The following is a 23,935-nucleotide window of genomic DNA, read 5'->3' as shown; positions in this document are numbered from 1 at the left end:
GCTGTAGCAGCTTAGGTTGCTGCTGTGGCGCAGGTTCAATTCCTGGCCTGGGGAACTCCCACATGCTGTGGGCAAGGCCAAAAACAAAACAAAACAAACAGAAAATGTGCATCTCTTCTAGATGCTTGTGCTCCACTGCATGGACTTGATCCTCCCAGCTTGCCAAGAAAATCAGAGGTTAAGTCTTATGACCTATTGTAAAATTTCCCTCAGCCACAAGTTTTATTAATATATCATCTGTTAAGTTATGGACTTAAAAAAAAATCACAAAACACTACATACCTGTTCTAAGAAATAAGAAAGAATTTATAAAAAGGGATAGGCCTTCCTTAACTCTTCCCATCTGGGTAACCACTGTTGACATTCGGTGACTGTATGTCATCCTTGTACAAGGAGTCAGGTTTTGTTTTGTTGGTGTTGCTATTGTTTTTGTATCCAAAGGTGGGGGAAAAAGAACCATGTTACTATCATATTAATCAAGGGTAGCAAACCCAAAATACCCATTGGCCCAGGTGGGTAATGTATCAGCATCGTAATAAATAATAGTAAATAATAAATGGATGAAGTGCCCCAGGATTTGCATGGGAAACACAGAGGCAGAGCCTTCATTTCTACAAAGAAATAGGCTCCCTCTCATTTTCTTTTACACACTTGGCTCTTGTAGTCCACCTTGGGTTTCTCTGTTTTTGAACAAGACAGGGAATAGTGTGAAATTTCCCTAAGGAAAGCTGCAAGGGCAATGATCACTGCAGGACTGCAGCCTCAGTTGTTGAGGAGGTAGTAGGGAGTGGTGGGGCTTGGGGAAGGGGGAGAACACAGGCCTCACCTAAAGGGGGCAGCTGCTCCTTGGCTCCAGGATTTGGTACCCAGTAGGAATGGAAACCAAGACGTACCTGAAAGCTGGGTATTTATGTGTAATCTCCTGATTTTTATTTTACAGTTTTTCAATTTATTTATTTATTTATTTTTAGGCCGCGCCTGTGGCATACGAAAGTTCCTGGGCTAGCAGTTGAATTGCCTGCCCGCACCACAGCAATACCCTATCCAAGCCGCATCTGTGACCTATGCAACAGCTTGCACTATGTGAGGCCAGAGTGGAAACCTGAATCATTACAGAGACAATGCCAGGTTCTTAACCCACTGAGCCACAATGGGAATTCCTCACCTGATTTTTAAGTTTTTTTTTTTTTTTTTAAACATTTAAATGATTTAGGAGTTCCTGTTGTGGTGCAGAGGAAATGAATCTGACTAGGAACCATGAGGTTGTGGGTTCCATCCCTGGCCTCGCTCAGTGGGTTAAGGATCTGGCGTTGCCATGAGCTGTGGTGTAGTTCCCAGACTTGGCTCAGATCCTGCATTGCTGTGGCTGTGATGTAGGGCAGTAGCTGTAGCTCTGATTTGACCCCTAGCCAGGAAACCTCCACATGCCACAGGTACAGCTCTAAAAAGCAAAATAAAAAACCAAAATATTTAAATGATTTTTAAAAAATTAGATGAAGCTAATCAAAGCCATTAGCTGAATCATCCTTCTTAACTTTTTTTTTTGTTTTGTTTTTTTTGCTTTTTAGGGCCATACCTGTGGTGTATAGAGGTTCCCAGGCTAGGGGATGAATCAGAGCTATAGCTGCCAGACTACGCCACAGCCACAGCAATGCCAGATCTGAGCTGCATCTGTGACCTACATCACAGCTCACCGAAATGCCAGATCCTTAATCCACTGATCGAGACCATGGATTGAACCCGCCTCCTCACAGTGCCTATGCTTTTGTGTTAAGTCATCTCACGTCCTTCTTGGAAGGAGGTAGAAGGAACAGACAAGGGAAGGAGTCAGTTATTTGAGTCTGGAGTGTTCCTTGTGGGTGGCGACTGACCCACTCAGAGCCTCTCCTGCAGAGTTGGAATGGGATTTGCAGAGATCCTGACAGATCCACTGAGATCAGGGGGTGTAGGAGTCCTAGCACGATGAGGGGAGGGGGGAGAAGCAGCTGGTGGCAGGAGGGAGGAGGGATCATGAGCGGACCCAGGGCCACAGTGGGTACCTCTCAGCCTGCCTACCTGCGGTGGATGGATTCCCTGGAGGGTAGCAGAGATGTAAGAAATCAGGATGGGATGCCAAACCCTTAAGGTTGTCTCCATCCCCTCACCTCGAAACTCCACAGGGACATAGGTCTATCCCATGCCCAGCCAAGTTCACTGCCATCATAACAACCAAAACATGGCCAGGCTGCAACCAAGGTCCCTCTCACCCAGTAAGGTACCCAAGATCCCCACCAGACCTGATTCTAAATGGTTAGGTCTACAGAGAGTCCAGCTAGGAGGCAGCCTGCAGCCAACAGCCACAAGCAAAGCCCCACCCGCTCCCGGAGAATGTCAGCTGAGTCGGGGGTGGCCAAGGGCAGCCCACACTTCCCCATCGTCTTCTCCCCTCCCGTCTCTCTCGTATTGCCCCCGCTTGTCTTGGCCTGACCCTGGCCTGTGTCTTATCAATTGCCCATTATGCTGGCGCTGGCTGGGCAGGCAGGGAGCTGTGTTCTCTGGGGCTCTGGGATAAAGGCGTTTCAACAGCCGACGAGGTCACTCTCAATTAGCTGGGAAAGGGAAAAACACGAGAGCAGAGAGGAGAAGCCCGGACGTTTTCTGCAGTCTGTGGGAACAGCCTCAGAACAAAGCTTGCTATGCAGTCGGAAGGAGACACTGATCCGGGGTAAACATGGTTCTCGGACCCCGGACAGACCTTTCTCCAAGATCTCTCTCCTTTAGGGCACTGGATCCCACAGCTCCTGACGTGAGCACTAGAAAGTCCCTCTTCATACAGGGACCCTTTGCTGAGGGTCTTTGGAACTGGCTCAGCCCGGTGCAGGGCATCCTGGGGGTGTATAAGGGGAAGAGGCCCTGGTGGCCTTGGGACAGGACAAGAGCTAAGGATAAGGCCTGCCTGGGCCAGAAGAGTGTTTCCAGACTTTGGCGCACCTGTGACTTGACAGAACTGGATGTTTTGTATCTTTTGGTTTGTTTGTTTTGCTTTTAAGGGCTGCACTCACTGCATATGGAAGTTCCCAGGCCAGGGATGGAATCTGAGCTGCAGCTGCTTGCCTAGACCACAGCCACAGCAATGTGGGATCTTTAACCCACCGAGTGGGGCCAGGGATAGAACCTGCATCCTCATGGATACTAGTCGGGTTCTTAACTTCCTGAGCCACAACTCGGGAACTCCCAGAGCAGGACATTCTGAATAGGAAGATGTTTCTACAAAGACCCCAGAGGCCCCACTTTTTTTGGATAGTGAGGCTGGGGCTACCACTGGTTCCCATTTCTCAAGCAAAGAGCACTTTCCACCAATTCCTCTGACCTCTGAGAAGTCCTCCCCGCCTTCTCCTACTCCCACTGCCCCCAGATGCTGAAATGACATGAGGTCCTCAGCCTCACACTGTCCCCAGGGCTCCTCCCTGCCCCTCGGCCTCGGGATCTGAGCTCTCCAAGGACAAGGGCAACATCCACCTCCTTCTAGTCAAAATACCACCCATGCCCTTGAAATGTTTGGGAAGGTTAGGGGCGTGGGACGGAGGAGGGCTGGGGCCTCCTTGGGCTGGAGAATAGGCTAGGCTGAGTTCCCAGCCTCCCAAGCTCCAGCTCCAAGCTCCCCAGTGGGTGCAAGAGTTTCCTAGGGAAAGTGGGTGTGGGGACAGGGCTGGCCAGCACCTCCAGCAGCCCCTCTCCCTGGATCCCCTCCCCTTCCCTGTGGGCTTGATGTTGCCCCACTCCAGCTGGGGTTCATGCTCAACCTAGAAAGAAATGTATCTCCAGGCCCAGCACAAGGCTGCCTTTGTGTGGAGGTCAGATCCTGGCAGCTATGTGGCCCTGCTCAGTGAGGCTCCCCCTGGGAGAACAGCCCTCTGCACAGCTCAGAGCTCAGCCTAGGGACCAGAGTTCGAGGGCCATCCAGCTTCTTGGGAACCCTGATTCCTGAAGGCAGGGCTCCCAGAGCATCCCAGAGGGGCTGCAGTTCAGTGGTTAGGAGCCAGGGCTGCAGGAGGGGAGGGGACCACAGTGCGTGTGATGCTATCTAGGTCCCAAAGAGGCAGTGTGGCCAGTTAAAGTTCCACATATTACTAGCTGTGTGACCCTGAGAAAAATCACTGAACCTCTCTGAGCTCCATTTCTCCCTATCAAATGAGAATGATAAAAACAATAAAATACTGGGAATAAATTTAAACAAGGAAGTGAAAGATTTATGTACCAGGAACCTTAAGACATAGAATTGATGTCTTGATCAAAGATATTGAAGAAGACACAGACAAATGAAAAGATATCCAATGTTCTGGATTCAAAGAGTTAACATTGTTACAATGTCCATCCTACCCAGAGCTACCTATAGGGTCAACACAACCCCGATCAACATCCTGATGGCATAATTTGTAGAAATAGAACAAACAATCCTAAAATTTGTATGGAAACACAGAAGAGCTCAGACAGCCAAAGCTACCACGAAGAGAAGATGAAAGAATACAAGTTGATTCCTTAGCACAGAGCCTCACACCGTTCGGTCAAGTTGCTCTTATTAAGGGGATAGATGTGTGAGGAAAGAGGATTTAATTCTTTTCCGACAGTCACAATTTTATGGAAAGTCCTTTGTCAAACGGCAACTTCAAGGCCCCTCACCGTGAGAGGCTGCTCCAACTTCCTCCTCCAAACAGAGGCTGGAGGCCAGGTTCTTGGAGCTGCTGGGGAATCATGGAAATGGGCCCCAGGGCCAGGCTGGCACACAGGGGGCCCTTGAGCCACAGTGAACCTGGATCTTGTAGCAGCTGAATCCCAGAGCCTCCCCTTCTACCCCTTGTGGCACTGGAAGCTGTGTGAGATGGGGTTGGGCAGAGTGTTATCCACAGGCCAGGCTTGTGGGAGCCAATGAGGCCTGCTCGGCACTGCCCAGGGAAGTTCCTGGGGTCCCTTGGGCAGTGATGCTGAGAAGCATCCTTGGCATCTCCCTGATTGTCTCTTTCTGCTCATCGCCAGCCCCAGATGCCTAACTCCCAAGGGCTCAGGCCTAGGCCTAGGCCCAGAGAGGGCTTCAAAGTCAGAGCCCAGGAGTTTCCGCTGTGGCCCAATGGAATCAGTGGTGTTTTTGTAGGGCTGGGACCTAGGTTCGGTCCCCTGGCAGGCACAGTGGGTTGAGGATCCAGCCTTGCCACAACTGTGGTGTAGGACCCAATTGCAGCTCAGATCTGATCCCTGGCCTGAGAACTCCATATGCCACGGGGTGGTGGGAAGAAAAAAAGAAAGTCTGAGGCCAGCTAGAGGTCATCCTTGTCCAGGAAGCCCACTGTGATCACCCAGTTCCCAGGTGTCAGGCTTTCCTTCCTCAGCCTCCATGCGCCCTCAGACTGGGAGTTCTTTGAGGGCCGGAAAGAAGCCTGTCCATCTCACTTGCACGGGGAAGGGAGAGTCCAGGTGCACCCCAGCCGGGCTGCCCCCACCAGCTTCTTGAAGTCCTGACAAACCAGCACGGCTTTGCCTACCCCCTCCCCACCCCTCCGTTAAAGCCATGCCCTGCCTGGCCCCCGGCTGGCAGCTCTCTGATGGGACCCTCTCTAGGTCTCTCTGCCTCCTTGTTTGAAACCTGCCTATTCTCTGTGCCCGCTGATACAGGGATGCCAGATCCTAAGGTAGATTATGCAACTGGGGCCAAAGGGCTAGGACTTGCTCATTCCTTCTTAGAAGCACTCTGGACTCCGTGCACTTCAGGGCACATGGAACTTGTCCCACACTGGCTCCCCCTTCCTGCCCTTCGAGTTGCAAAACACCAAGACTGTCACTCATGGTCAGGGCTTCTGAGCTCTAGGGATTTGCTGTGCAAAATCCGTGGGCGCTGACAGCTGCTCTTTGAGCACCGCAGGGAAGGAATCAGCCCAGTACGAGGAAAGCGAGCCTGAGCAAGCTGATGGGACTTGCCAGAGGTGACACAGCAACATGACAAGACAGTGAGGAGCCCTGGCTCCTGGGAGAAGAATGTGGGAGCTGCCTGGGCCCAGTTGGCCCCCCTCTTGGGAACTCTCCGGAGCCTTTCAGACCCTTCCCTTCGGAAACCAAGGCCTTTCCTTGGTCCAGGTCCTTCTCTCTCTTTTTTTTTTTTCCACTTTTTTTATTTTTTGGTCTTTTTAGGGCCGCACCTGTGGCATATGGAGGTTCCCAGGCTAGGGGTCGAATTAGAGCTGTAGCCACTGGCCCACACCACAGCCACAGCAACACCAGATCCAAGACGAGTCTGGGACCTACACCACAGCTTATGGCAACGCCAGATCCTTAACCCACTGAGCAAGGCCAGGGATTAAACCTGCATCCTCATGGTTACTAGTCAGATACGGTTCCATTGAGCCACGATGGGAACTCCAGGTCCAGGTCCTTATATATCTCTGAGGAGGGGCAGAGAGGCAGAGGCTGCTCCGGGAAAGTGCACCCCACACCTCAGCTCAGACCACTGCCAAGGCTACCCAGAGACACTCAGCCTGGAAGAGGGGCAGCTTGTCTGATGGCAGCATTGAGCAACCCCCCACCCAGGGCAAGGGGATTAGTCTTTAGTTTTTGAGGAGCCAGGTGGCCTGGGGAGCAGGGCTCCCAGAGTCCTGGCCTAGTGGCTCCCCTTATTATGCCTCTTTCTTCCTCAGACAAAAGGCATGGTGACATTGGCCCTACCCTACTTCCTTGTGACAGAGCAAAGGAGTCCTGACTTGCTCCTGCCCTCACACCAGGCCTATCCTCTGACCAGGAAAACCAAGTCAGAAGAAACTTTTTTTCTTTTTTCTTTTTAGGGTCCCACCCGAGGCAGAGGGGGGAGGGGAGGTTCCCAGGGGAGGGGTCCAATTGGAGCTGCAGCTGCCAGCTTACACCACAGCCACGCCGGGTCCTTAACCCACTGAGAGGGGCCAGGGATCAAACCCACGTCCTCATGAATACTAATCGGGTTCATAACCCACTGAGCCACGATGGGAACACCCAAGTCAGAAGAAACTCTGAGGGAAGAGGCCTCAGAACCAAGGCCTCTCTTTCCCTTTCCTCCTGTCCCTGGTTCTGGTCGTGTTGTAGCCCCGTACAGAGACCCTTGAAACTGGCCTCCCTCGCTGCTAGTCCCACTTCAAATGCTACCACCTACTCCCCCAAATCCATAACTGCTGTCTAACCATGAGGAAGACACCAGGCGTACCCCCACTGGAGAACATGCTTCAGAACACACAGCCCGTTCAAACCCTACACCCCACAGGCAACTTGCCATCCCCGCACCCGCCACCGCCGACTCCCCGCTTCTCTGAGGAGCCTACAGCTGGGAAAATTCACCATGGGAAACCCAGGCCCTCGGAGGAGGCTCCCCACCCATGAGAAGTGACAGAGACCAGCGGCAGGACGGCAACAATGTTTTGTCCCAAGGACAGCACAGGACTTGGGAGGCAGTGACACTCTGTGCCCAGGATATGTCACTTCCCATTTTTTTTTTTTTTAAAACAACACCTGTTGTTGCTACGATATTGTTGTACAGCCAATAAAAATGAACAAAAGCTCTGTTATTATTATCATCTTGATGACTCTTCAGGGTAAATGATAACTCTGCCTCCCTCAAGGTGCAATTATCTGGGGATGAATGTCATTAAAAGAGCACGTGACCACCCAAGCCTCCAAAACCAACCCTGCCAGACCCTGCCAGCTGGCCCACCCCCTGGCCCAGTCAACCCGCTTGGCAACCCAAGGCCTTTGCTTATCTGGGCCTCCTCCTGTCCTTTAGCAATCCGGAGCTGAGATCCCAGCAATCCCTGGTGAGGCCCCAGGGGTCTTTCTTCACTGACTTCTCTCCTTCACAAACTGAAAGAGGAAAAGCTTCCTCCCACTCCCTCCCATCCAGCTTGGCCCGGCAGTCATAAGGGGTGGGCCTTCACAGCCTCCCTGGGGGCGTGGAGGTCAGCGCCATCTCCACTTGTCCTGCCCCCCATGGTTCTGTTCTGTGGGTTTCCCAGCTTGCTCTGCAATGGCCCCTTGGCACCTGCCCCCCACAGCTCAGCTCCACTCCTGGCCAGGCCCCACGCCCCCGCCCAGCCCGGCAGTCTCCCAGCCGGCTCACCAGGAGGAGTCAGCTGGTCATCCTTCACCTTCTCTGAGAGCTGGAGTGCATGGCTTAGGGGCTCCTTGGAGAGTGTTGGCCCATCAGTCAGGGAGCTGGCGGGAGAGGGAAAACAATGATTAGAAGACGGCAGAGGGGCCTGGGCTCCTGATGCTGGCCCAGAAGGCATCTCTGCACCCTCGAGGGTGACACTGGCATCTCTGCCTCCCGGGGGAGCTCTTCGTTGGAGGAGCTAACCGCACCCCCACCCCTGGCCTCTCCCTACAGGCTCTAGGGGCCCAGGAGAAAGACAAATCAAGGCAATCAAATCTGCTCTAATTTGCTGTGTGACTCTGGGCAAGTTTAGGGCTCTCTCTGGGCGCAGTGTCCCCATGTGGACAAGGAAAGGCTTAGGGTCCGTCCCTGGAGGGTTCTGAGCACCACTCCAGGGCTGTGCAAGCCTTGAGGGTTGGGAGGTCCCCACCCCTCACCCCTCACGCCCCACACCCACCAGCCCTTAGGCACTGAGAAGAGGTATGCTTGGAAACTCAGAGCGGAGCAGAGGACACTCCTACGGCTCTTGGGGGTCCTAAGCAGGCCCCTGAATGAGGCCCCCTCCTCCTCAGTGGTGCCTGTGCACGTGCCCTACGTCCATTCCCCCACAGACAGAACAGGCATGGGATCAGGGAGACCTGGAGCTCTCGTTGTCTGCCTTCACCCCTGGCCCAGATCCCCCTGGCCTCCCAGGCTTGGTGGCCTTAGACAGTGAATCTCCTCTTCCAGCCACCAATGCAGCCCAGGTACTGGGCCTCCATAAGCAACTTGGCCTTACTGCTCCTCAGGATGATTCCACCTCAGGGCTCAACTGGCCAGAACTCAACATCCTGGGTGGAAGAGCAGATGGAGTTCAGGACCAAGCAGGGCTGCAACATTGTTCAACTTCAGAGACACATCTTATGGTCATTGGCTATGTAAACAGAGCTCACTGGAGTTGTGCAGTATGCAACCTGTGCAGCTGATCATGACAGCCCCTAGGGCAGGACCCTGGCTCCAGGGAGTCCCCCTTATCTGTCAGGGTGGGGCTAGTCCCGTCCCTGCCCAGTTCCCAGGGAGCTGGCTCAGTTACCTGCTTCTCACATTCGGCCTTACTCCTTGCTGGTACCGCAGGTTCAAACTAAGTTTGTGAATGCACCTAGGCCCACCTGGCAGCAGTCTGTTTAAGAACCTGGGATAGGTTTTAAAGCAAAAGACGTCAGGAGGTTATGAAGGGAGGGGGTGGGAGGGAGGGAGATGAGTGGGGTGCCAAGCTGGTCCCCTTCTTGGGAATGTTGTGAGCAAGGCCTGGGCCACAGGGCTGGAGCGGTCCTTGTGTTGCCATGGTAACCTGCTGGGGGAGGCTGCTGGGCACACTGAAAAGATGAGAAAGCATGCTTCTGGGGTGAGGCCTGCGATGCCAGGCGGAGAGAAACAGTTCTGAGCACCGTGGGACTTGTCCTGCTGGCTGGATCACTGGTCACTGCCATCACTCTCTTGGGTTGTTGAGTAAAACCTCCCTCTTCTCTGGGATAAAGAACACTGTAATGTTCCCAGATGGCCCCTGACTTCGGGGCTCAGACAATTACAGGACGAATGGCAGGACATACACACAACTAGGCTGAGGCCCCCACACTGTGAGCATCCAGGGGAGAACTGAGAACTTAGTGTAGTGCCCACACCTTATCTTGGCTGCCCCTGTCCTCAAACAGTGGGGCCATGCCCTCAGGGCAAAGTCAGTCCGTCCTTAGCACTCATCAGTTTTTGAAACGTCCAGCTGGGCAGCCACCCCCAGATTAGCCAAGGCCCTTATTGGCTGTAATCTCCCCCCCCCACCCCATCTTAACTACTTCCTCACAAACAAGCCTGTTTTTAAATCCTCACCATCAAAAGGTACAGGCAGCATTTCTGCCTCCTAATAAAATTTGTGTAAACTGGTTCTGGTTTTCAAATAGCTAAACAAAGACTGAATGAAAAGACACCTCAGGAAGCCAAGGGCCAAGCGTAACCATGATGATTAGAACTTTCTGTTTACAGGGAGGAGCGACTGTGGGAAGCAACTTGCCGTGGAGGCCCTTCCCCAAGTGTCTGACACCCCAGAGCAGCAGCAAGACTCTTGTGGCTCGGTCGCCGCTGCCGTCCACTCCCCTGTTCTGTCCTTTCCCTCCCTCAACGGGAGGGTGGATCCTGTCCCTCTGCCTGTACTGGGCGTGACCACCACGGGTTCATTCCCCCCATGGACGGCCGCGGAGCATCTTATTGAACTCTCTACGCCCTGGGGCTGAAGGGCATCAGATGTCTGATTAAGAGAAGCTCAAAACCTAATTTTCCAAGTGAGTAAAGTGTGCTCTTCCCCTTACAAGAAAGATTAAGTCTCTTGAGGGGGACGGCACCCTTGTCCATCATCTGAAACAGAATTTGCTGGACCTCCTTCTGACTTCCTCCCGCTCATTCGGGTCTTATGAGTAAGATTCTGTTGGTCCAGCTTGTAACACGACAGCGAGCCACCCTGCGTCGTGTCAAGGGCCATCTTGTCCTCTCTAATGTGGCCACTGCCTCACATGTCGTTGGCTGTGGTAGTTGTTAGTTCTTAATCACTGACTACGTTACTAGCTGCCACTTCTTGCCACCGTCCCTGTGCTGGCCTCTAGCAACTCACCTGCCTCCTGCTTTAGAGGATGTTTTTGGTAGCCAGCTAGGAAAACAGATAACCAAGCCTGTTAGAAGTGTCAATCAAATCAGAGGAGTTGGCTTCCAAAGTGGAATTGATAATGCTTTCCTCCAAGAAAAGAGACCTGGGGTGCAACCCCTTCTGCTGGGACTTCTCAGAAGCCTTTTGGGCCCCTTCTGATTTTGTTACTATTCCAGAAGGCACAGCGGCCGGTAAATGATCCTGACCGGCGAGGAGTGACTATTGCTGTCAACACAACGAGCCTGCCAGAGGTGGTTAGCCCAGTGTTCCCATCATTCTGGAGTCTTGGACTCCTCCTGAAATGCAGCACCCCAGAAGGGGGCTTAGTCCCAGAGGCCGAAGTTCTTAAGCACGGGGACGACAGCAAAGGGGGCGAGGAGAGCGGACTGAGGAGGCTGGGTGGCCTCCGTTCGCTCTTCTCCTTCCTCAGAAGAAGAAGAAGAGCCAGAAAGGATCCTTAATGAGGACAGCAACTGCTGTCACCGCAGCTCACGCTAAGCACCTTGCCTCACTCGTTTTCTCAGAAGCAGAAACGTCTTCAGCACCTGCCCAGTAGCATGGGGAGCAAGAAAACATGTGAAGGGCATATATGAGCAAATATATTGTGAGGTGGTTGTGGGGCAGAGCGGGGGGTGGCGGTGGCAGTGGCGGGGCAAATATATTGTGAGGTGGTTGTGGGGCAGAGCGGGGGGGGGTGGCAGTGGCGGTGGCAGTGGCAGTGGCGGTGGAGTGGGGGCAGGAGGCAGAGGAGTCTAGGGAGCCTGGACTCTGCTTTCTCTGAGATGTCTCTCCTCCCATCTTGCCAGGGGAGCTACTGGGAATCACTGGAAGAGAGCTCCTCCTTCAGGAAGTTCTCCTGGATTATCCCTCTCACCCTTGGGACCCTAGGATGCTCAGGTTTGGGGTTTGAAAGCCACATGTGTCTTGGGAAGCTCCTGAAGAGCAGGGGTCAGGGCTGATTTAACCTGTCCTTTGGCCCTAAGTACTCATTGGCACAGAGTTGGGGCTCAGTACATGTTGGCTGGATCTAGTCTTTCTCAAGTTGTCACTATGTGTGTGACATGTAAGTTGAAGGGAGCCTTAGTTTTCCATGGGAACCCCTCATGGATGGGGATCCATCTCCATGCCCCCTTCTTCTTCCCGTTTAGCCTTCTGCTTTCTTTGTAGGAGATGCCTAGTAAATGCTTTCTGGAAACCAGAGACCATTGAGATTCTCCAGCCAGCTTGTGTGGGTTCAGGTTGTTTTACTGGTTTGAGTTCAAGTTTATACCTCTCTGAGCTCTGGTGTCTGCCTAAATCCTACAGCGATTGAGAGGATGAGAGAGTACATGGAAAGTTCCTCATTGTTAGCAGTGGGCTCTCTTGGATCTTTTGGAGAATAAACAGAAGAAAATTCTTTGGTGAGATTAGGAGGGTGCCTAAGGAGGATGAAAAGTCCCAAACTCAAGCCCAAGGGGTCTGGGCACTCTGCCAGGCCCAGGCACTCTCCCTGGGGGGCAGCGGATGGGTGGGATGCTTGTTCCTTACACAGTCCTCAGGATGGAGCTGGCAGACCTGAGCAGAAGCATCTCCGGCATGGTCCCCGAGGGGTGGCCACACCCTGTGCACTCACCCGGGCAAAAGTGAGAGCCTCAGTGAGCATGTCCCGGCGTCCCCCTAGAAAGCTGCATCAGCCCCAGAGAGGGCCAGTGCCATCAAACCGCCCTGGAACAGAGACACAGCGTGAGTCATGCCCATGGCCTGGCTGGGCGAGGGGGCAGCTGCCCTCCTTCCTGGGCATGACTCATGGGCTCCCAGCCTAGGTACCCTACTGTAATTTACCACCTCCTAAGCCCACGTGCTCTGACCCTATCGGGAACAACACTGGCCTCACAGCAGGTGGCTGCCCTCAGGTTCCAGGCTCTCTGGTCCCCAGGGACAACTGGTTAACAGAACTAGCGTATATATACGTCGGATTCCTGGGCCTCCTGCTTTGCAAAGATCACTGTGGCCCACCCTCTCCACTCCTCGTGCTGGTTCTCACCTCTCTCTGCTCTGGGGGCAAAGGGAGAGCCTATCTCCTGTCTGCTGCAGGATGTTTTCAGTGAGGGGCTTTATCCAAATACTTCCCCAAATCCTAAAAACCCCAAACAGAGAGAGGAGCAGAGCCTCCTCCAAACCCCACAGTCCTGGCCACATAGGCTGCTCCCTCTGCACAGGCTAGGCTCTCAACTGCAGCGATCTGGTCTGCAGCTCTGTTTCCCACTGGCCTCCCCCATCTCCCTTACCCCTCACTGCTCTTAGGCTGCGTGGCCTGCCTGCCTCTACCATAAAGATCAGGGCCCCTGGCATCTCTCTTGTAATTCCTGACTGCTGGCCCCAGAGACCCCCACCAAGGACTTACAGCAGAGGGTGTGCCGGGAGGGTCTGGCTGCCACAGGACACTGGCCTTTTTCCTCCTTGGGACTGGCAGGCACAGGGCTCAGCATCCCCTGTGCTCCTTTGGCTAAGGCATCACGGGTGTGGGAGCCAGTGCTGCCAGGTCCCCAGGTTCCAGGTAATGAGGCAATGGGGCTGGGCATGAGTGGGGACCTGCCCCAATCAGCCCTGGGGCTGTGGGTGAGGTGTGGCCCCAGATACCTCTGACCCATCTGGCACAGGTCCCAACTGCCCACCTGCGAGGCTTACATAAAGAGGGGCGGGACGCAGGGCAGGGACCTGTCAGTGCAGAAAGGAGAGGCAGTGTATTGCTTGTCGTCCTTGGCAGAGCCACAGGAAGACACCATACCTACCACTGGGCTCTCACCCAGAGGTAGCCTTGGGCCCCAGCGGTGGGACAGAAGCTTGACTCTTTCCCCCCTTTATTATTTGTCTTTACTGAATGCACACATTGTGCCAAGTAGTTTGTGTGGGTTGGTTCTTTGCAACCTCCCAACAACCTACTGTGGGTTTTAATAATAGTCCCATTTTGCAGGTGAGGTGACAGAGGCCCAGAGAGCTTTAGACTTGCTCAGGGTCACCAGCAAGAGGGCAGGGATAGCTTTTGAAATCCAGGTCTCCATGACTGGCTCTGAAAGCAAGACACATGTAAGTTAGACCTAATCATTATTTACATCATAAAACTCAGCCAACAGCTCCATCACACCTTGTCCCTGAAGAGCCCCTCCTTCCATGGTAACAGGAGCCCCACAGGAGGCCCTTTGGCTTCTCACGCCCTCTCCACTTCCTTCTCATGCCAGACACTCGCAGGTTTGTGGCATCACGTCTCCACCTTTGGAAACTGGCGCCCTGCTCTCTGGAGACCCTCCTTCCAACCACCTTAGTCATCACCTGCCAACTGCCTCTGGGGTGAGCAGGGGGTTGGATGAGGTGAAAAAACACAGAGGCATCCCCAGTGGGTACTAGGAGGAAATGTAAGCCCTATTTTAAAGGTCACAGGGCGGGGAACAGTGGCAGCATGGGGCGGGGGTTGTTCCAAGGCCTTCCACCCAGTCAGATGGCAGAAGACGCCCACATGGCTATACTAAGCTCGCATGTCGCTACCAGGGCATCGGCTACAAGAGAGTCTGTGCTTCCCAATTCCAGTTTCCTAATGGCCTCTTTTCCCAGCAATCCTTGCCCATTGCCACTTTGGGACACCATGACCCTCTGGGTCCATCACCAGGGTGCCAGCCCTGAGCCTTCCATGGGTTACAAGCCCTTTGAGAACCTGCTGGAAGCCCTCCCTTTGCCCCTCCTTAAAGCGCCCAGATGTTCTCTTGCAGTTTCAGGGCTGCTGGGGCTTTGGAAGCCCCTGCTGTATGAATAGCCAGCGGCACCCCCCCCATCCCCCGAAATCCCAGAAAGGAATGCAGACCCTCCCTCTATCCTCAAGAGGCTCTTCTCCTCCTCCCGCTTTCCTGGGGAGGATTGAGCATCGATGCTAATGATTGGAGTTGGCACTGGGGGGTCGATGTGGGTGGAGGATGGCGGTAGAAATATCCTCACTTGGAGGGCGCATGCCCAGATCTCTCAGCCCCTCCCGGGGAAGCTTGACAACTGCTCTGGATGTACGGTTGCCATATGAATGAGGAAGTCAGGCACATGGGGAGGAGGGCTTAGGAAATGTGTCATCTTCTTTTTCTATCCCCTTATAAAAACCACAAAAGCTGGAATCCTCTGACAGAAACCTCCTACTGTTCTTTAGACCCCTCATCCTCCAGGAAGCCCTCTGGGAGGCACCCCCAGCTCCCATGCTTCTTCCTGGAGGTGTCTGGGCTGAGTCTATCTCAGCGCACTTAACATTTAGATGCTGGGTGTTGCTTTTTCAAACATAACTGTCTGCCATAAAATAAAAATCTCAAGCCCATATTCTCAGAGTTGAAAATGATCTCTCCCTGCCCTATGACTGACAGCTCCATGAGGCTCTTCCTTCCTACTATGATTATTGATGGAATATCTCCTCATTGCAGACACTGCAGTGGGCCTGGAGCAGAGGAGAGCCCAGGGAGCCTGGTCTCTGCCTTGAAGGCTTAGAGATGATGGGATTGATGGTCAATAAACAAAGATGCATTCAAGGTCACTGTGGGGTCAATAGACCTAGGATGGGGTAGGAGGTACAGTGAAGTTAAAGGGAGATGGTTAGAGAGGGGTGAAGGTGTATTTCATGTGAGGCAGAGGGCAAGCATCCCGAGCAATGGTGCCGCAGGAGAAGCTGGTGTAGACAGGAAAGGATCCAAGGCCTGGCATAGACTCAGCATGTAGACCATCCCTATTCCTGGCCTCGATCCCCAAGCTCACAGGGGAGCTTAGCCAACGCAGAGATCTTCTGGGAACCCATCATCTTTTGGAAAGACTGAGGGCAGGGCAGGGGTGGTCTGACTTATCCCACCAGAAGGAACATATTTGGGGCAGACACCCTGGGGCCCTTTACTGTGACTATGCCCTCAGTCCAAGGCCCCAGCAGGAGAGGGTTTACTGAGAGGTCAAAGGCTCCTCCCAGCTTCACCTTGATTCCCGCCATGCTGGGTGGGGCCATCCCCGTCAGCCAGCTCACTTCTGACCCAGTGGGAAGTGCACAGTGTTTAACCCTGTCAAGCCAATCACACAGCTCCCCTGAAAGGGCTAGAAGGAGTCTGGTCATGCCCAAGACATGTCCCTGGGCACTGAGACCTCTGGATTCTAGCCCAGGTTCTTCTTTGGTTGAGTAACCTTGAGCAAGTTCCTAGTCCTCTGCAGGACTCAGTTTCCTCAGATATGTCTGTCTGTGACTAGTGATTTGATTGCCTGGGCTGGAATCCTGCTGCACCAGGCAGGGACAAGTCTACAGGGTTGGGTGTCACCAAGCTCTCAGGCCTGAGGAGGCTGGTGGAACACAGCAAGAATAATAATAGTAATGGCCAACAGCAAACACGTATGCAGCTCTGTGTGCCAGGAAATGTTCTGTGTACCTTACACATATAGTAACATATCCAATCCTCACAACAGCTCAATGAGGCAGTTTCTACTACTACCCCCACTTTATAGATGAGGAAACTGAAGCACAAGGAGATTATGTAACTTGCTCAAGGTCTTTTGGTTAGTAGGGTAGGGTGCAAATTTGAGCATGTGGGTTTCAAGGTTTCTGCTCTTAACCAACAGGCTATCCTCAATAGTCTCAGGCTTACTGGGTGATTGGAGTGCAGTGGGGCAGAGGCAAAAGAGGGGGAGATGTAGATTGGAGGATGTTCCATGGTCCTCGAAACTTCTGCTTCCAATCAATCATCATCAGATCCTTCTATTACACATTTCCTCCAACACGTGTTTTTAAAAACTTTGTGTATGAGCAAGGTACTCATATTAAATCATAATTAAACCATTTCCATATATTGCATTGATGACAGACACAAATGACTGTCAACTGGTGTTTTGAATCATCATTGGGAGGACAGTATGAAGCTTGGAGTTGACATAATTCCAACACAAAGACTCCTAGAAAATTGCTGTCACGTATCTTTTTTTTTTTTTTTTTTTTTTAGGGCCACACCTGCAACATATGGAAGTTCCCAGGCTAGAGGTGGAATGGAGCCTCATCTACAACCTATGCATCAGCTTGCAGCAACACCAGATCCCTAACCCACTGAGCAAAGCCAGTGATCAAACCTATATCTTCAGGGATTCTAGTCGTGTTCTTAACCTGTTGAGCCACAATGGGAATTCCCCACCTATCATTTTTATTTGAGGGACCACAAGTCTGAATTAGAGCACACATCTTCTGTTCAGGCTTCAGTTACCCCCTTTGTAAAATGGAGGGATGAAAGGGGGGCTTTCTAAGACCCAAATCTGATGATATGTGGTTTTCCATGTTTCTTTTAAGGGGATGAGAGGAAGGAAGAACACTGTCCATTTGGGTGTTGTGCCCCTGCAGCATATGGATGCTGGCTCTCAGACTTGGTCCCTGCCCCGAGGATCCCACAGTCTAAAGAGGAGGGTGAAGAAGAGAGGCATGTACATGGCCTGGACACATGAGAAGCATGTGTGAACGTGACAAGTAAGAGGGTTGTGTAGTGGGGGCAGAGCTGGACAGACTGGTCTTTTACGGGAACATCACTTTGCTGTTTTAAAAATGAGAACCAGCATTTACTGAGCAGTTAGTATGTCCAGGCATTGTTCCAACTGCTTTACATGTAGTAACTCATTTAATTATCTCAGTAATCTTATAAAGCAAGTACTGATTATAGTTCCCAATTTCAGAGAAGGAAACACAGCAAGATGAAGTAACTTGCTAAATCTTATAAAGCTAGTAATTAGAATAGTTGGGAATCCAAATCCAGGCAACCTGACTCCAGGTAATATGTCCTTAACCATCATATGTGCTGCCTAAAATTGGATGAGGCTCTCTAAGGCTCCTTATTCCTCTCCACGCTTCTCAGCATCATGGGATATCTTAGGAGCAATTGGCTCAGAAAGACGATGAGCACTGTAGCTGACACACTAGTTTAATGCACATGTATTTTAAAATTTTTCAAATCAACATACTCCTGACATATCAACACAATATCCAACATATGACAAAAAAATAACCAGATATCTGAAAAAGCAAGAACTGTGGGCCAAGATCAAGGGGAAGAAAACAATCAATAAAAACATACTCAGGTATGACACAGATATTGGAGTAAGCATACAGAGACCTTAAAATGGCTAATAACACATGTTCGCTAATTTTTTTTCCTTTTTTTTTCTTTTTTAGGGCTGTACCCACGGCATATGGAGGTTCCCAGACTAGGAGTTGAATTGGGGCTGTAGCTGCTGGCCTACACCACAACCACGACAGTCAGAAATAAGCCACGTCTGTGACCTTACAACACAGCTCACAGCAATGCCGGATCCTTAACTCACTGAACAAGGCCAGGGATTGAACTTGCATCCTCATGGATCCTAGTCAGATTTGTTTTCACTGCACCATGACGGGATCTCCCCATGTTTGATAATTTAAAGAAAAAAATGATATAATTGATTAACAGATGGAGAATTGCAACATAACAATAGAAAGCGTAATAAAAGCACAATCTCTGATACTATGAATAATTACAATGCCAACAAATTCAACAACCTAGAAGAAATGGACAAGTTTTTAGAAACACACAGCTCACCAAAACTGAATCAAGAAGAAACAGATCCCTACAAACAAAAGTCCAGGACCAGATGGCTTCACAGGCGAATTCTACCAAACATACAAAGAGGAATTTTGCCCATCCTCCTTAAAATTTTCCAAAAGACTGAAGATGAAGGAACACTCCCAAAGACATTCTATGAAGCCAGGATCATCCTAATACCAAAGCCAGACAAAGATACTACCAAAAAAGAAAATTATAGGCCAATTTCTTTGATGACTATAGATGCAAAAATTCTCAGTGAAATTTTAGCCAATAGAATCCAACAACTTATAAAAAAGATCATACACCACGACCAAGTGGGATTCATCCCAGGTTCAAAAGGATGGCTCAACATAAGCAAGTCAATCAATATCATACACCACATTAATAAAAGAAAAGTCAAAAACCACATGACCATCTCAATAGATGCAGAAAAAGCCATTGACAAAATGCTATTCATGCCATTCATGATAAAAAGTCTTACCAAAGTGGGTATAGAGGGAACATACCTTAACATAATAAAAGCCATTTGTGTCAAGCCCACAGCAAATGTTATACTCAATGGAGAAAAGCTGAAAGCCTTCCCACTAAAATCTGGAACAAGACAAGAATGCCTACTCTCACCACTTTTATTCAACATAGTATTGGAAGTACTAGCCACAGCAATCAGACAAACAAAAGAAATAAAAAGGTATTCAAATTGGAGAAGACATAAAATTGTCACTGTATGCAGATGACATGATACTATATATATAGAAAACCCTAAGGACTCAACCCAAAAACTACTTGAACTGATCAACAAATTCAGCAAAGTAGCAGGATATAAAATTAACATTCAGAAATCAGTCACATTTCTGTATACTAACAATGAAATATTAAAAAGGAGTAAAAAAAAATATACAATACCTTTTAAAATTGTATCCTTAAAAATTAAATACCTGGGAATAAACCTGACCAAGGAAGTGAAAGATTTATATGCTGAGAACTATAAAACATTAATAAAGAAAATTAAAGAGGATGCAAAGAAATGGAAAGATATTCCATGCTCCTGGGTTAGAAAAATTAACATTGTAAAAATAGCCATATTACACAAAGCAATCTACAGATTGAATACAATCCCTATTAAATTAGCCATGACATTTTTCACAGAACTAGAACAATCCAAAAATTTATATGGAACCATAAAAGACCCAGAATTACTAAAGCAGTCCTGAGGAACAAAAACCAAGCAAGGGGCATGACTCTCCCAGACTTCAGGCAATATTACAAAGTTACAGTAATCAAGACAGTGTAGTACTGGTACCAAAACAAACATACAGACAAATGGAACAAAGAGGACCCAGAAATAAACCCAGACACCTACAGTCAATTACTCTTCGACAAAGGAGGCAAGAATATAAAATGGGAAAAAGACAATCTTTTTCAGTAAGTGGTGCTGAAAAAACTGGACAGCCACGTGTAAATCAATGAAACTGGAACACACCCTCGTACCATGTGCAAAAAAACCCTCAAAATGGCTTAAAGACTTAGACATAAGACAAGACACCATAAAACTCCTAGAAGAGAACATGGGCAAAACACTCTCTGACATCAACTTTGCAAATGTTTTCTTAGGTTAGTCTCCCAAGGCAACAGACATTAAAGCAAAAATAAACCAATGGGACTTAATCAAACTGACAGGCTTTTGCACAGCAAAGGAAACCATAAAAAAACAAAACAAAACAAAACAAAAAGACAACCTATGGAATGGGAGAAAACAGTTTCAAATGATTCAACTGACAAGGGCTTAATCTCTAAAATATACAAACAAATTATACAACTCAAAAGCAAAAAAAAACAATGACCCAATTGAAAAATGGGCAGAAGACTTGAATAGACATTTCTTCAAAGAAGATATTCAGATGGCCAATAAGCACATGAAAAAATGCTCAGCATCACTGATTATTAGAGAAATACAAAACTACTATGAAATACCATTTCACACCAGTCAGAATGGCCATAAGTCCACAAGTAACAAATGCTGGAGAGGGTGTGTAGAAAAGGGAACCCTCCTACACTGTTGGTGGGATTGTAAATTGGTACAACCACTATGGTAAACAGTATGGAGGTACCTCAAAAAACTAAATATAGAACTACCATATGACCCAGCAATCCCACTCTTGGGCATATATCTAGACAAAACTTTCCTTGAAAAAAAACATGAACCTGTACGTTCATTGCGGCACTATTCACAATAGCCAAGACATAGAAACAACCTAAATGTCCAATGACAGATGAAAGGATTAAGAAGATGTCATATATATACAAAATGGAATACTACTCAGCCATAAAAAGGAACAAAATAATGCCATTTGCAACAACATGGATGGAACTAGAGACTCTCATACTAAGTAAAGTAAGCCAGAAAGAGAAAGACAAATACCATAGGATATCACTTATATCTGGAATCTAATATACAGCACAAATAAATCTTTCCACAGAAAAGAAAGTCATGAACTTGGAGAACAGACTTGTGGTTGCCAAGGGGGAGGGGGAGGGAGTGGGGTGGACTGGGGATCTGGGGTTAATAGATGCAAACTATTGCCTTTGGAATGAATAAGCAATGAGATCCTGCTGTATGGCACTGGGAACTGTATCTAGTCACTTATGATGGAGCATGATGGAGGATAATGCGAGAAAAAAGAATGTATGCATGTATGTGTGACTGGGTCACTTTGCTGTATAGCAGAAAATTGATAGAATGCTATAAACCATCTATAATGGAAGAAATAAAAATCATTAAAAAACAGATAATTTGAATAGATTGATGTAAAATATAGCAGAATCTGTAATTTAAAAAAAACCTCCTTACAAGCAAAACTCCAGGATCAGATGGCTTCATAGGTGAATTCTACCAAACACATGAAGAAGAAATTTTTACTAATTCTTTTCAAACTTTTCCAAAAGGCTGAAGAGAAGGGGACACTTTCAAAGACATTCTATGAAGTCTTTCTCACTCTGATACCAAAACCAGACAAAGATAACATCAAAAAAGAAAATTACAGGCCAAAATCTTTGATGAATGGAGATGCAAAAAAATCTCAACAAAATATTAGCAAACCAAATCCAACAACAAATAAAAAAGATCATATGGCATGACCAAGTTGGATTCATCCCAAGTTCACAAGGATGGTTCAACATTAAAAACAAAGTGTTACACTACATCACAAAAGGCAAAAACCACATGATCATATCAATAGATGCACAAAAAGGATTTGTCAAAATATAATACTTATTCATGATGAAAACTCTTACTAAAGTGCATATATAGGGAACATAATAAAAGCCATTTATGACAAACCCACGGTTAATATAATATTCAACAGTGAAAAGCTGAAAACTCTCCCACTAAAATCTGGAACAAGGCAAGGATACCTACTCTTATCATTTCTATTCAACATGGTATTAGAAGTCCTTCCCACAACAATCAGATAAGAAAAAGAAAGAAAAAGTATCCAAATTGGAAGGGAGGGGTAAATTGCCCTTATATGAAGATGACATGATACTACATATAGAAAACCCTAAAGATGGCACAAAAACTACTAGAACTGATAAATAAATTTAGCAAGGTAGCAGGATACAAGATTAACATACAGAAATCATATTGGAAACTACCCCTCTAAAAGTTCATGCACTTGAAGACAGAATAATAGAAACTATTCAATCCAAAGAGTAGAGAAAAAAAGATTTTTAATTGAATGGAACAAAATATTGTTGAAAGAAATTAACAAAGAGCTAAGAAAATGCAAAGACATCTCACGATCAAGAGACTTAATATCGTTAAAATGGCGATACTCCCAAATTGATCTGGAGGTCACTATAATCCCTACCAAAATCCCAGCTGGCTTTTTGGCAGAAATTAACAAACTGGTCTAAAATTACTATGAAACTTCAAATGACCCAGGATAGAGAAAATAATCTTGAAAAAGGACAAAGTTGGAGGATTCATACTTCTTGATTTCAAAATACACTATAAGCCTACAGTAATCATGACGGTGTGGTACTGGCATAAGGACAGACATACAGATGAAAGGAATAGAATCTAGAATTTAGAGATCAATTTATAGTCCATTGATTTTCAGCAAGGGTGCCATGATAATTCAATGGGGGAAGAACAGTCTTGTCAACAAATGGAGCTGGGATAACTGAATATCAGTATGCAAAAGAATAAAGTTGGACCCTTTCCTCAGGCCATATACAAAAAAAAAACAGCTCAAAATGTGTTGAAGATCCAAATGCAAAAGCTTAACTTGCAAAAACAGTAGAAGAAAGTGTAAGAGTAAATCTATGTGGGCTTGGAGTTCCCGTCGTGGCGCAGTGGTTAACGAATCCGACTAGGAACCATGAGGTTGCGGGTTCGGTCCCTGCCCTTGCTCAGTGGGTTAAGGATCCGGCGTTGCCGTGAGCTGTGGTGTAGGTTGCAGACGTGGCTCGGATCCCGTGTTGCTGTGGCTCTGGCGTAGGCTGGTGGCTACAGCTCTGATTCGACCTCTAGCCTCGGAACCTCCATATGCCGCGGGAGCTGCCCAATAGCAAAAAGACCAAAAAAAAAAAAAAAAAAAAAATCTATGTGGGCTTGAGTTAGGTAAAGCCTCCTTAGATATGACACCAAAAGCACAAGCAACAAAAGAAAAACAAATTCGACTACAGCAAAATTAAACCTTTTTGTGCCTCAAAAGACACCATCAAGAAAATGAAGAGATAACCAAAAGGGTAGAAGAAAATATTTGCAAATCATATATCTGATAAGATAATTATATGTATAATATACAAAGAACCTTTACAATTCAGTAGTAAAAGGAAAATAATAATCCAACTAAAACTGGGAAAAGGATTGAATAGACATTTCTCCAAAGAAGATACACAAATGGACAACAAACCCATTAAAAGATGTTCAACATCATCAGCTATCAGGAAATGCAAATCAAAACCACAATGAGATAACGCTTATACCAGACAGACTGTATATAAAAGACAGATACTGATAGTGTTCATGAGGATGTGGAGAAATTAGAACTCTTGTACACTGCTGGTGGTAATGCAGCTGGAAAACAGTCTGCCAGTTCTTCAAAAGGTTATGTGTAGAGTTATTTTATGACTGAACAATTCCAGTTCTAGGTTTATATGCAAAAGAAATTAAAACACATGTCCATACAAAAATTTGTATATAAAAGTTCTTCACAGTATTATTCATAATAGCCCAAAAATGAAAATTCAAATGTCTGCCAAGTAATTGAATGGGTAAACAAAATGTCCATACACTGGAATATAATTTGGCTGTGAAAGGAATGAAGCACTGATACATGGTACCACATGAATGAATCATGAAAACATTATGTTAAGTGAAAGAAGCCATTCAAAATAGATGATATAGCAGTTCCTTTAAATGAAACATCCAGAATAAGCAAATCTATAGAGATGAAAATTAGATTAGTGGTTGCCTAAGGGCTGGGAGCTGGATGAGAAACGGAAAGTGACTGATAATGGGTCTAGGAC

General features: G+C 48.2%; 1 protein-coding gene across 1 annotated transcript in view; it reads right to left on the bottom strand.

The window, feature by feature from the left end:
* ACSBG1 (acyl-CoA synthetase bubblegum family member 1) overlaps positions 1-23,935 on the bottom strand; it is a 55,707-nt gene that overhangs the window by 21,193 nt on the left and 10,579 nt on the right. Inside the window, exon 2 of the mRNA XM_021098835.1 lies at positions 8,105-8,199. Coding sequence (XP_020954494.1) covers positions 8,105-8,199 — 95 coding nt within the window. The remainder of the gene's footprint in view (positions 1-8,104; positions 8,200-23,935) is intronic.

This window comes from Sus scrofa, chromosome 7 (genome assembly GCF_000003025.6).
Source record: "Sus scrofa isolate TJ Tabasco breed Duroc chromosome 7, Sscrofa11.1, whole genome shotgun sequence".
Classification (NCBI taxonomy): domain Eukaryota; kingdom Metazoa; phylum Chordata; class Mammalia; order Artiodactyla; family Suidae; genus Sus; species Sus scrofa.
This window is presented reverse-complemented; position numbering and strand designations above follow the sequence as displayed.